Source organism: Takifugu flavidus, chromosome 8 (assembly GCF_003711565.1).
Source record: "Takifugu flavidus isolate HTHZ2018 chromosome 8, ASM371156v2, whole genome shotgun sequence".
Lineage (NCBI taxonomy): Eukaryota > Metazoa > Chordata > Actinopteri > Tetraodontiformes > Tetraodontidae > Takifugu > Takifugu flavidus.
In genome coordinates, this window is record NC_079527.1 from 11,382,749 (window position 1) to 11,396,578 (window position 13,830).

The following is a 13,830-nucleotide window of genomic DNA, read 5'->3' on the forward strand; positions in this document are numbered from 1 at the left end:
TAGTAATATTAAAGGATTAAGATACTATGCAAAGTTATGTTTACAAAAAAGGAATTGTGTTGTGTAATTTTTTTCTTCATGGTCTCAGTTCTGCATTCCAGAAATGGTCTTTGGACACATGCACACATGCACCATCACCTAATACTGCACTTAAAATGATAGATGATGCTTTTCCTGAATGCTAACAGATCTCTTATGTAACAGTATCTATTACAATACCTAAGATGGGTAAAACTTAAAGAGAGTTGTCTTCCTTCATCTTAGAAGTGGGAAACCCAACCCCAGCAGGGGCGAGGGAGAATCTGAGGCGCCAGGCCTGCATTTGGAAGATGGTCCCCGGATGTGCGTTAGCTATTGCTATTGGGGCTGTTCTCAATAAAAGAGGCTACTTTAGTGGAGGACACTGATATGACCAGCCTTTTGACAGGATTCCCCCTTTTTGAGGGCCACGATTAAGTTCCAAAGCTGCTCCAGAAGTGAGTTTCAGAGTGCCTCAATTCAAATGTGGCATCTGTTCACTTCATTCTTGCAGAAAGATGGTACTGAATCACGATCTGCTGTGGCATCTGTGTTTCATTTGTGGCTTTATGTACATGATGCAGCACAGATTCACCCCATTTGACAGTACCTGCATCCAAAAGCTGTGATCATTTAATGCAAATGCACACCAAGGCTGTGCAGGAAGTAGGAATTCTACAAAGTAGCAGTTCAGGAACCTCAAATCTTTGATTTCAGATGGAAAATACGCAATAGAGACTCAGCCGTATTAAGATTATTGCTTTAAAAATTAGTAAAGTGGAATAAAACTCCCAAAGCTGGCACTCAGAAGATCTCGCCCTTATTTTAAACAATGCGTGTTGAGACAAGAGAGAGGCGTTGCTGGAGGAAAGAACCAGCAGGGACTTTTCATATGGGATTATCTTGATCTTTTTACAGAAGCACATTCTAACGTGACAGCATGAAAGCTTGGGGAACTGGTCGATTTCTTCTCATCTCTGTTGGGACTGTGCAGCACTGATCAGTTATTGCCACATGCTCAGATTATCATCCATGTGCAGCGATGTGATTATCATCTCCGCAGGTCTCTCCTGCTGGCTCAGTAGCAATGTAATGGCATTAAGGCAATCCCCTGAGCTGTGGGTTATTTTAAGAGCAGGCTGTAGGCACACAGGTGATATGAAAGAAAGTGATGAATCCAGAAGGATGAATCTTGGGTTTTGTTGGATTTATTCCTCTGGGCGTAGCGGGAGCAGATCTGCCTGCTCAGCAGCATGTCCAAACTGGAGGAGCTGCGTGTGTGAGGGTCATTCGGATGGGGGATGAAAGCAGTCAGTACAGAATCATCTTCATGAGGCCCAGTAGAGCAACTTGCAGCTAATGTTTCATTCCCAGCTCATTCTCTGCCCGCAGGTATCTCCTCACCTGTGTCCTCACATTCCCACATTTCAGGAATACGACTTAGGGAAAAAACCCAGGAGCTGCTTCGGTGACGTCAGCGCCCGCGTGCTCACATTTCCATCGGGTATCGTCTGAACAGGTTTCTCTGAGGTAGACGTAGCCGTTGCGTCGCCAACGCGTGTCGTGCCGCTGTTGCGTAACGCGCCGGGCGGTAGGTTGCAGGCATTCGTGCGAATCCGCTTGTCAGAATCGAAAAAAGAGGGAGGGAGAGATGGGAAGAGAGATGGAGCAATCAGGACGGGGCGTTCATTCCTTGGACTAGCTCGTGTGTCTGGCGTTGTGGCGCAAGGCTTCCGAACGCACCGGTTGTCGGCAGAGGACCGCTTTCACTCCAAACTCGGACATTCGGAGCGATGTGACACTCCTGCTGCGACTTACCCGGCGTGGCTTAGATCATATCCTGCTGCAGAGGACGCAATCGGAGAAGAGCCGCACCGCCTGCAGGTACGCGTCAAGGTAACGCACTTGGATCGCGTTGCGGAGTGGCGCAACGACGGTCGTGGGACATTTAGTCGCGTCATTGTACAATAAGACATTTGTTTTTCTACTTGGCCATCTCTTGTGGCCTTTCTTTGCTGTGTTGTTGGGAACAGGAGCTCATGTTGCCGTGTTAGAGAAGCGCAGGACAGGCGCAGTGACTGATGTACGTCAGCGCCAGACAGCAGGTTTTTGCCATTCAGAATCTATGTTGGCTGTTTTATGCCCCGATCAAAAATCTCACTGCGTAACACTGTTACTTTATTGTTTCTTGGTCGGATTTATAGGAGCGCAGGCCTGTTAGGCAAATGACTAAAACTTCAGAGAGCCTTCAGCGAGGTTTCGTCATAAAGCAATCGAAATATTTACTCTTCATTTCAAAATATAGTTTTTTATAGGTTTTAACATGTCAAGTCGGTTGAATGGTGGATGGGCATGCTGCCAGAAAACGTAGGAGTTTTCCTCTTATAGACAACCTTGATGCAACCCAGAAAATTCCTTTACAGTCAGATCTGCTTCTTTCAGAAGATGGACGGATGATTCAGCTGCTCAGGCCATAAAAGATGTGTTAAAATGATCCTTTGCTCAGACCTTTATTGCACTCCAGATTTAATAGGCCATCAGCTCCTGCTACAGTCCACATAAATATAATCCTGACTGATTTTTTTTTTTTTTTTTTTTTTTCATTGGGTGGCTGCAAAAAACACGAGTCCACACTTTGTTGAAAGACAACAGGTGGATCTGACTTGCAGGTGCTTAGCTTGTTGTGTGTTTACAGCATATTTTACGACATAATTACCCCCTCTCAACATGTCTAAACAGGAGATCTGCCTTCACCTGTTCTGAACCAGGATATGAGTCAATCCTGGGAATAGAGATTCAAGGGAATTTGATCCAGGTTGCCTCTATTGAAAGTCAGAATGTCTTAATATAGAGACATTTCTGTGTTGATTTTGTTCCATACAAACATTGGGTGAGTTCATAGTGTAACAGAGAAGAGCCCAGCCTGTAAATGGCTCTCTAATGTCTCAGAGCTTGAAAAAGTTACCATTCACACAAATGATGAGTGAGGTGATTCATGAACTGGCAGTGGAGTTAAATAATACCTCAGAGTTTACAGCAGACTTAAGGCACTTAGCAGAAAGGGCGGTCCGGAGCTGCCAGAACGGTGGAAAATAAAGCATAAATCCAGATGTATAGCGCTCAAGCCCGTCCCCGCTGCACTGCACGGGCCTTTATGGCACTGGAACCTTTTGGTCGACCAATTTGTCCCGTAAAATGCGTGATTAAACTTTTCCAAAGACTTTTTTTACAGAGACACATGATGTCAGAGCAGAGTCGCTGATTGACACGCGAATTGTTGCCGCAGTCGTTTTACTGGCTTCAGCTGGAGTCCCAGGCCAAAGTAAACCGTGTCGCTGGGGAGCGGTTACGACTTGTGATGTCTGTAATCGACGTTACTGAAAGTGTTTTGTGGCTCGTCAAGGTTCAGCAGCTGTCCCAATCACTCACCACGCTATCTGTCAGCGCGCGTTTCTGGCCACATCTCAGAGCCCTATGATTCACGGAGTTTTTCAGACGGATTGTGAGCTGTCTTTCCCATGCTGACCTCCCATATATCAACGTTTGCCGACTGTACTTTGGCCCCGAGCAGACAGGGCTGTGCCGTTTGGAGATTGTGTGCTGCGGTGGAGTCGCGGGGAAGTTAGAGCGCCTCACCCTTTAGCGTTGACCTTCAGCCTTTGATCTGCAGCTCGCATGACGGAGGAACATCAGTCAAAGATGTTGCGGGGCTCAGCGTTTTAAAGCAGGGCAGCGTCTTTAACTGGGGGATCAAAAAAGCATCTGTGACCGGATCTGGAGCCTCTTCTCATGGCAACAAACCTTTGACAGTAGAGACAGAAGCTTTTCAGTCTCAGGTAGTCATCGGGTCGCCCGGTGACCCCGACTGGAGGTCTCCTGATATTCAAAGGAAGTCAGCATTTCAACTGAAATTTTGCTCATTTCTCCGTGTGGAAATATGTGGGAGAACATTGTGGGATCTGTGCAGAATCCATATGTTATTTCAAGGTGTGGAATTTTCAACGGTCAATCCAGCGACCTCCCCCACTACCCGCATACCAAGTTAACCACACATACTCCCTCTCTCATTTCCCCTCCTTCTCTTTCTCTCTCTCCCTGTCTCATGTATGCATTTATTCATGCACTTACACAGCTTGGCCTCTGACCTTTGCAGAACACAAACAAGGTGTGCATGTGTGGCAGGTGCTAACTGTCCTGCTGGACTGTTGCTGCATGGATGGAACAGACTGTCTTGTCTTTCTCTGTACTTTTCTTTCTTTCAGTCCGTACCATCTGTCCATCTTTGCTGTGCTCTTCTGTCGCAGTCCTCTCGCCTTGTAATCAGCATCGTTAGACAGTATTGGGTCTTTGTGGTGTCCTCGTCTTCATTACCAGCAGCAACACACATCAAAAACAGGTGTATACATACCAAAACAGCCATTCTCAACAGAAATTTACGGATATTCTTGGCTGCTTTTAGGACTCACATTCATGATTGTTATTTCCATTTGGTTCAACCTACACAAATGGCTGCAGCTGGTATCTGCTTTTGTTTTTAGATTCATGGTCTGCCTCCATTCTGACGTCTTTCTCACCCTGCAGAATCTGCTCAAAAACCTGGAGGAGTTTTATCGACTGAGCCAGAACTGAAACAGGCCAGAGAAATCCAGTTAAAACAGCACATTTCATGATATGAGCATGTTGAGACGTAGTGGTAGGTTATTTGAAATTATAGTTGAGAGACTCTTTAAAAGAGCCAGGTCCGGTGCTAGTGGGTGCTGGTCCTGCTCAAAGGTAATGCAAACTTGGAATCATTCACAAATCAATTTTTAAGTCAGTGCTTTCAATTGTATTCTAGTGGTGGGGTATTATGTGACATGCACATTTAATGCTTATTATAGTATGAAAAATAACAACACAAATTTAAAACGCATGACCAGAGTTAGTGTGTTGTTTTAAATTATAAGTTGTAGTGTTTATTCTGATGTTTCCATTGGGTATCATGTTGGTTCTGCAGGATTCCAGTCAGTGTTAGAGACCCATTTCAGTCAGTATTGATGTTTTCTAGTCAGAGCCAGAAGTATATTTCTAAAAATGTCATCAAATGTCTCATCCCCATCTGTTAATTGACTAAATGAACGGAAATGCCCTCCCAGACAGAAATGGGGACATCCTCCATGCCATGCACTGCCCATCCCAACTCCTTCTGTCACTTATGTAAAACCGAGCATTAGTCCGTCACATTGATAAACATATTAGCATGACGTGACATCAGCAACTACAACCTAATAAGTAACAGCTGCCGTCGGCCTGAGTCATCTGATTGAATAACCGGCAGGTTTATGCTGTTGTCCATTGGGGTTTATAGTAATCTTCAGATTGCCACAAACTGCGTATTATCCGTGGGCATTTCCTGCCCTGGATAAAGGATGCATTGTAAGAGAGTGTGACGACAGCTCTCCAGCATGCTCACCCCGCTCCAGATGAAATACTGAGGGACATGTCTCTTAGCCCTGAGGGGCTGGGTAGGCTAAAAATACTCTGATGGAACGTGCACCCATCTGCCTCCTCCCTAGACGGTCACACAGACAAATGCTGTGTTATTTGCATGCTAAAGTGGATTTAATGGAGGTTGCTGGTTGGCTAAGAGTGCATCATTGTTTTAGTCAAACCTAAAATCAATTAACAGTCTTTGTTTTCTTTGGATAAAATGAAATGGAGACAGGAAAAAAGCTTCTCTGTGGTGGTTTGCAGTTGTAAATTAGCTTAAATTGTTATGTCAGGTCAACAGAAACATATAATCAGATAGTCTAAATATTGTTGAGATGTATTGTCTTTCTGCTCAGGCAGCGGATTGGTTTCTCACTTGAGCTCATTGAATCTCTTTTGAGACTCATTAATCTCAACTTTATACTTGTGCACACGGACGGAAACGTGCTCGATTGCTTTGGATAACGAGATGCCGCGGCAGTTTTCTCACCAGTCGGTGTTTTTCTCTGGCTGCCAGAGGACTTCTCACCTGACTGCACACCTGAGCGGCTGGGGCAGGCGGAGGTTCTTCCCGGACAGGCTGTCACGGCTTTGCCCCGGCTGGAACGGATGTGTTAATCCCAAAACATATGTGCTCTGTGGGGCCTTTTTACTTCACTTGTCCTTCACCTCCTAAGTGTGCCAGTATTCCTTATCGCTGCATTGTTATATGGCTCTCCTGATTTAGTTTCATTTAACCCTCACCTTCAAGCAGGCTGTTAAACTGCACTGCAATAAAATCCTGATAAACTGGTTGAGGGACGATAAGAAAGAAGGGAAAAACATATAAATCAGTGAGCGAGTGGGCGAAGAGTGCGGCCAAAACAGAAAGGAAACAGTGAGGCTACCGTAGAAAGGATAAAGTACGTTTATAGTTTTGTTTTTTCCCGCTTGGTGATCGACTCCTTACGCCCACACGCCTGCTTAACACATCAAATTTCCCCTGTGTGATCACGGAAATTGCACACATCTTAATGTATCTGAGGTCATGAGCGCCAGATCCCCGTGCCAGGTGCAGTTACGCTCCTGCTACAGTCGATGTTGCTCCTCGTTGAGTCATCGGCAGCTGAGCGAACTCTCCCAATGAAGCCTTTTCCCATTTTTTCCCCTCGCCATTTTCACGAACTCCCAGGCAGAGATCGGTCCATGAAAGGTGTGTGGGTTTTTTTTTATTCAAAGAAAATGGATGCAAATGTAAATGATATGAGAGCTAGTGAGATGACTTTAGGATTGCGTAACCCTTGAGGGCCTGGGCCGGTTACAGCTGTTGGTTCCTGGCATCCGTGACTCACACCAAAGTGAGACTCTTCCTCATTTTGGTGTTGCAACTTATTAATTACAGTTTACAGACCCTGGGTCTGTTTGGGTGCTCACATATGTGAAACCATACACCGTACCTCAGTCTATACATCTGCTGCGTCATGCTCCTAAACCCTTGTGGGGGGAGTCATGACCTCTGCATCAGCACACCCTGCACATGCCCAAAGTAGGACATCATCATGAATAAATTTGTACTGATTAACTCCATTAATAGATAATGAATTATTTTGTATTAGGCTGTCCATAATTGTCAATAAAAATTTTTATTAGTGGTTCCGTGCCAATCTGCCGAAAGGTAAAGGTCAAATGATTCACATTTCAAAAGCTTTCTTCCCATGATGAAGTGTTGCTTAAGCAAACAAAGGCTTATATCATCATATTTGGCATCACACTGAAGCACTTTTATAAATATAGTTGATTTAAGTACATATTTTGGCCTGAGCGTGTTCATAAAAATTCCTCAAGTGATTCTGTCTGCACTTGTGTGTCCTCATCTTCATAAAATCTGCTTGACTGTGCTTCTGTCGACAGGAAAGCAGCTTAAAGGATGATAAAGTGACTCTGAGAGACGGCCAGAGGGACCATCATCATGGCTGCCGTGTCTCTCCTTTTCCTGGGCTTCCTCCTCTCACTCCTCCAGTCTTCAGGAGCTCAGACCATCATCGGTTTATCCTCCTCCTTCGCCGAGCAGGATGCACCCGTAAATCCATCACCAAAGCCCACCAAGCAGGCTGTGCTTCTCTGGTCTTCTTTGCCTCCCAGAAGGCGAAGCGATGTGCCCATCAGGCCCACAGTCAAGGACAAGCTGACAAACACCGGGCAACAGGGGCAAAAGCGCCCCCATCCTACCGCACAGTCCGCTCCTTCTTTTATATCGGTCCTTTCTACGCACCATCTCAGCAGTGGACCTCTCATAACCCAACCACCTTCGTCCAGAGCCAGGACTGACACCGCTCGCTTGGCATTCCGTAGGCATCTCGCAAAGGTGGATCCTACATCAAAAGGCTCCATTCCACCTCAGCCGACTTTATCTTCCTCTGCTCTCATGGAAAATCCAGAGGAGGAAGCCGCTAATGAAGTTTTGCAGGATTTGGGGTCAGGAGACATTCCCACCGTGGATGAAACTCCGGTTCATCTGCCCCATCTGGCTCAGTATCGGCCACCAGCACAGACGACCATCTCGATGGTTTCTGAGCTGAAGCCACCAACAGAGAATCAGAGTCTCAGGCCTCACCTGTTTCCGCTAAGACCGGCCAATAAAATCTCTCCAACTCCCCCAGTTGAAGTCAGGGCTACAGCGCCCCCTGTGGTAGCTCAGACAACACCTCACACTGTACATTTATCAGGTAAATACATAAATGTAAATTGCAGTAAATAATATTGAAGTCAAAATATTTTATGGTCATATTTGTGTTTTTTTTAGGTGGGCCAACAATGAAATCACCTTCCACCACCAAAGTTAGACCAGAGGGTGATTCTTCTGCTGTGCGCAGACCCGGGACTACCACCACCGGCTCTGTCGCCAAGGAGACACAAACTAGACAAGTGGTTGTTGCCGAAAGCGATTCTTATTCAAAATCAACACAGCAAATTACAACTGAATCTATCACTGCGACACAAGAAGTTGCAAGAATGTCCCCCAGAATGACAATGCAGCCCAAGAAAACAGCTCAACTCGGGAAAAACCTCACAAGCACGACTGTGGAATCCTCAGGGACAGGTAAGACATTAATAATGTCCTGAGTAGTTTTACAGTTCATCATCTTTTCATAATTCAAAATGAAATTATTCATCCAGCCTTTTTAAAAAAAACAAAAAACAAAAAACAAAACAACCTGGAAATCTCTAAAAATGGAAAGCCTAAAAAAAGGATGGAGAAAGCAGACTTTTCCATGGAAAGTGGGGTGTATGGGGTAGGAATGCTGGGTGGCAGGGGGTGGATAGAACAGCTGCCGGGAAATGAGGAAGACAAGAGGAAAGTATGACCAAGAAGGAGCATTTCAGGAGCAGAAAGTACAGTCTACGAAAGGTACGGACACAGCAATGCAGGGAGTGGAGATGATAATGAAACCCAGATGCACTGAGAAAGTGAGGGAGTGGGACAAAAAAAACAAGGTGAAAGGAAAAGTCTGACACATAAAGGGCATGAGCCAGTCTTGTGGAACCTGAAGAAGGTTTTAATTACTTTAAAGCATTGTTCACCTACCAGTTTATACTATATATCTGTGTTTATCTGGCTGCTGGTTCAGTACAACATGTGGGCATATAAAGCTGAGGTGAGGTTAAGTATATCCAGCTGTGAAATGCAATCTGCACATTGGAATGTGTCTGAGCCCTCACCCATGTGAGCAAAAACAAAAGGTTTTGAGCAAAGGAAGTAAAATCTTTATATATAAATAAATATGTTCGTGATGTTATGCTTTGGACGCCTTTGCGAGCCTGAAAGTGAACTGTGTGATGAGGGAGTGAGCCAGGAAGTGAAACAGATGTTGGAGTGAGTCATTTAGCTGACATGTGGCATTTGGGTGGTTTATACTGGATGATGGTTAAAGGACTCCAAGCTATACATTTTATAAAAAAAAATTTTTTTAAATAATGTGAGAGTTTTGTGCTCTCTGACTGCACAAATCTGGTCTCAGATCAGGTGTACAGCAAGTAGTCATGCAACTGAATGGTCAGATCAGAATTTGTGCAGATGGCCCGGCCAGCAATAGTTAACAACACCAGCTAAAATAACTAAAGTGGAATGCTCATGAGCATAGCTATACGTTGAGCTATAAATCAGGTGGCTTATAACATGAAAATATTCATCCCAAAGTTGTTGATTGGTCATCAATAAATATGCACATATGTCTTAAATAGGTTTGCTCAGCTTGATGCCTCATTCTAGAAATACAATAGTGAAACACATTATAAATGCATCCAATTCCTTAGTGGTTTAGATGCTGTGTTTAAGAACAAAGCCATTTTGATAACGGTGGAGTTACAAGTAAGAGGGGCTCTCCTAAGACTTCAATGGGAAAGTGACCCCCTCTAGTGGACATATAGAGGTACTTCATGTGGCTATTGTGCGCTTTTTAAGTGGGCAAAAGTATTCTCTGTTAAGTAATGAAAACCTAAGCTCTGTTTGTATATTTCTAGGAACTTCATCCTTCCATGTCACTGGTGTTTCACCAGTGTCACAGACGAGGTTAAGCCCCACTCATCAAACTGCTGTCGTCATTCAAAGGGACCATTCCATTAACTTGGGGCAACCTCGGCAAGCTCCTAAGGCTACTTCAAACCCTGTTGCCTCTGTCAGTACCAGTCCTTCCACTAATGGTACATTTCTGTACTGGGGGGACCTGAGCCGGACCCTGGCATTTGCATGGGAGCTGCATGTGTATGGCTCAGCGAGCCTCTTCCTCCTGCTCTTTGCTGGAGCTGCTCTCGGGCTCATCCTATCTCCTGGTGCAAACCGCCCTCAACGAGGACCTCTGGCACTGGCTAATGCATTTTTGTTTGTGGCTGGTGGGCTGAGAGCTGCTCTGTTTCTAATAGACCCATACGGCACAAGGAGGTTTCTCCCTCGCCCCGCAATTACGGCCCTCTACAACTTACCCCTGCATCTGCTGGTGTGGGCTCAGGCTTCCATGGCACTCCTGGCATTAAGAGTTGCAGGAGTAAGTGTGCTACCCTCAACTCTGGAGTGTCCTCATCTGCTGACTGTGTTGGCTGTGTTGCAGTGTACCCTACTACTGGCTGCTGATCTGTTCTCCCCAGCCCTGTCCCCTGTGGTACCTACCACCATCCAGGTCCTGTCCATATGCTGGGGTCTAGCTCTCTGTCTGGGATTTCTCTGCTATGTCTTTCCACGTTTACGGTGTCCTCCGGCTCATCACCTGGGAGACCCTGTGGAGGCCAGGAGGAAGGACTGGACAAGGAGGAGAAGAATAGGTGTTATTTTGGGGAGAGTGGTGGCTGTGGGTGCAGTACTGGGGGTGCTGTGCTGTGGACTGCATGTTCATGCAACCTTATGGCTTTATGGCCTCCTTGGAAAATGGACCCAATTCAACTGGGGATGGTGGCTGGTGCACTTCTGGGCACGGCTATTGGAGTTGGCCTGGGGCCTCTCCCTCCTAGTCGTGGGTTTTTGGGTGTTCTGGAGGCAGCAGACTTGCCGGGGAAGAGAAGAGAGTGGACAAGACAGCAGAGCAGCAGGAGACATCCCATCTCCGGATCAGTCTACCGGCTCCACTCAAAGACACAGCTGCTGGTCCAAGATAGTTCAGAGCCTGAGGGGTAAGCCCTGCAGGAAGCCTGAAAATAATGTGCTAGGAGGAGGAGGAGGAGGAACAGGTGAGGTTCCTAATAACTGTGCTAGCCAGGATCGCCACGGAGCTGACATCAGTAAGAGTCTAATCAGGAACCAGAGCCATGAACAGGCCATGGCCCAGCCACACTGCAAAGAGAGCAACCGGGTCCGGAATCCCAGGGGCCATTCTATAGAACGAGGCATATCCGATGGTTCCACTGGGTCCCTGCTGAGACTGCAAACTTTAGGGCACCCCCCACAGCGGTCTGTGAGCGACAGTCTGGATCAGGACAGGGACCTCAGCCTGTCTCTGTACGAGTTCGATCTGCGGCCACCATCTCCCATTGACCTGACTCGCAGCATCGACGAGGCTCTGCACAGGGAACACCTGCTTGGGGGAGGAAGCTTGTTTCATCCCATGAATCACACCTCACAGTCCCCCTCACTGGGATCAGAAGTGAGCCAGGAGGCCTGGCACCGCAGGAATAGTGACCCTCAGCTACTGTCTGAGAGTAGCGACGCGCCAACAGAATCATCCATGCCACTAGGAGGCAGTATTCTCAGTAGTGTGCCGAGCAGGCAGGTGACTGCTCCCCCCACACCCTCCCACCAAGGACACAGGTGGGCTGGAAACATGTTAGGAAGTGTCCCATCATCTGTCTCCTGCCCAGTGTCACTTCATCCGTCCAGGGCATCAACGGGGAATCTGGGGGAGGATGGGGCTGATGACACACGGCCATTTATCACCCCAGACTCAGAAAAGGTACGGGGGAGGGCTAGGAAACCGGTGGGATCTCGGAGTTACCTGGAAGTGAACAGACACGATGACTCTGCCAGCGTCAGCAGTGAAATTATTGATCTGTGAGGCAACTTTTGACAAAGACGGCCAAAGACAGCAGAAACACAAATCCACAAACTGTTCCGAGCCATGAGAAATACTTTGGGAAATGTTTGGAAAACTGTCTAATATAATTGCTTTTGAAAAGAGGGAAAGCATATCAAAGTTATTTTCTGAGAGATCAACGTCACCTAGTTACCTTTTACCTGGCAACAGGCGACGGTGACTATGGGGAGCAGATATGGAGACCTTTACTTTGGAAGTAAAACAGAGGGATATAAAGCACAGATACACACCATAGTAAGCATATATATTAATAGCCTTTCTCTCTTTGACTCTCCTTCTCGCTCACACAAACACACCGACACAGAGACACACACTTAAAACAATTCCTGTAATTTTATTGCTCTAAACCTTTTTTGTTACCGCCGAAAAACTTGCAAATTCCATAAAACAAGTCAGAAAATCATCGACTTCCTGTCTAGAAACAGCAGTTCTGTGTCCCAGCATCTGTTGCTTCTGTCGTGAAAAATGTCTGCATATGAACTATTGTGGGTTTTATTGCTTTGTTTACTTCCTGTCGCCCATATTTCAGGTTGTTTTGTGACGTAAACGTGTGCCATTCAGATCTGTGCTTTTTTCGGGTTAAGCCTCCGGTGCACCCTCGCAGTACCAGTGACTCTACAGGTTCTTACCTTGAAACCTTTAAAATGCTGCTGCTTTTGTTGTTGTTTGCAAATTAATGTGAAGCTGGTAAATAAAGAAACGGATGCATGCCGACATGCTTACAAGTAATACCAAGGCTCAGTGGAGGTGGCATAGTCATTTGTGCTGGACGAAGCTTTTGCAGTGGCGTATTATCAGAACCACAGCCTGCATTTTTACAGATGTTTACAAAAGACTAGCAATGGATTCCTTTTTTCTTGCGAACTCGACAAAAGCTGCTGAGTTTTGCAGGCTTGAACCTCCCATGGTTTGGCTCGGCATGATCCTCGGGCCTCTTATACCAACTCAACATCCGAGCACTTAACTGTAAGCCCGTAAGCACTAGAAGAGGACAATTTTGCTACTCGCAAAGAAACGCACTTCAAATATGTGATCTCCACAGTGATGTAAATAATGTTCTTCTTAAAGTCTATTTGAGTCATAGCTGTCACTGTGAAAGGCAATCTGGAGGGGTCTTTATGTGTGCTATGAGGACAGTTATGCTCTCTTGATGAGGTCTGCCTGCTTTGCAAGTAAATGATACTATGAGGACTATACACAAGTTAAAGAGAGAGAGACCAAAATGTTTTAGCTTTAAGTTAAGGGGGTTAATACTAAAAATGATTCCCTTGTGCTCTTTGCAGTCTTAGAAGTTTCTTTTTTTAACACGTATGGATGGGTTTTAGCATTAAAACTGTAATCATAGATCATTTCTTCCTGAGCAGTGGACCATGTTTTCTTGTCATCCATTAGATTCTTTTACAGTACATTTCAGTGATGTTTGACCTATTTTTTAGGATTTAAAGCCCGACACATTGGTTTTATTTTCCTCTCAACATTCTAGTGGACCCATAATCTCACCTCTGTTGCTTCGTAAAAGGTCGGTATTCTGCCACTGTGCATCATGTTATCCTCTTCTAAGCAGTACGTGCCATAGAAAATATAATCAATGTGCCCTCGGTAGTCACAGCTCACAAATACAAACTCAGAAATGACTGAACTATTGGTCTTGTATTTCTTCCTGCATTTCCTGTCTGAAATTCCAATAAAAATGTGAAAACCTTTTGATTTCTATTTTAATCTTGTATGTTAATGTGAATTTCCTGCACAATAGATGTTGTCTCATAAGGTCAGAAATAGGCAAAAC

General features: G+C 45.6%; 1 protein-coding gene across 3 annotated transcripts; it reads left to right on the plus strand.

The window, feature by feature from the left end:
• The first annotated feature begins 1,535 nt into the window (after positions 1-1,535).
• Positions 1,536-13,747, plus strand: LOC130530024 (proline-rich transmembrane protein 3). Of its 3 annotated transcripts, none has more exons than XM_057040855.1 (4): positions 1,536-1,914; positions 7,378-8,192; positions 8,270-8,566; positions 9,988-13,747. In XM_057040855.1, the coding sequence occupies exons 2-4, from the start codon at positions 7,436-7,438 to the stop codon at positions 12,003-12,005; spliced, it is 3,072 nt and encodes a 1,023-aa protein (XP_056896835.1). In that variant the 5' UTR covers positions 1,536-1,914; positions 7,378-7,435; the 3' UTR covers positions 12,006-13,747. The 3 variants fall into 3 exon arrangements, with proteins under 3 accessions (XP_056896835.1, XP_056896834.1, XP_056896836.1); XM_057040854.1 differs by having other exon boundaries at positions 1,537-1,902; XM_057040856.1 differs by lacking the exon at positions 1,536-1,914 and adding an exon at positions 6,393-6,679.
• Positions 13,748-13,830: the final 83 nt, after the last annotated feature.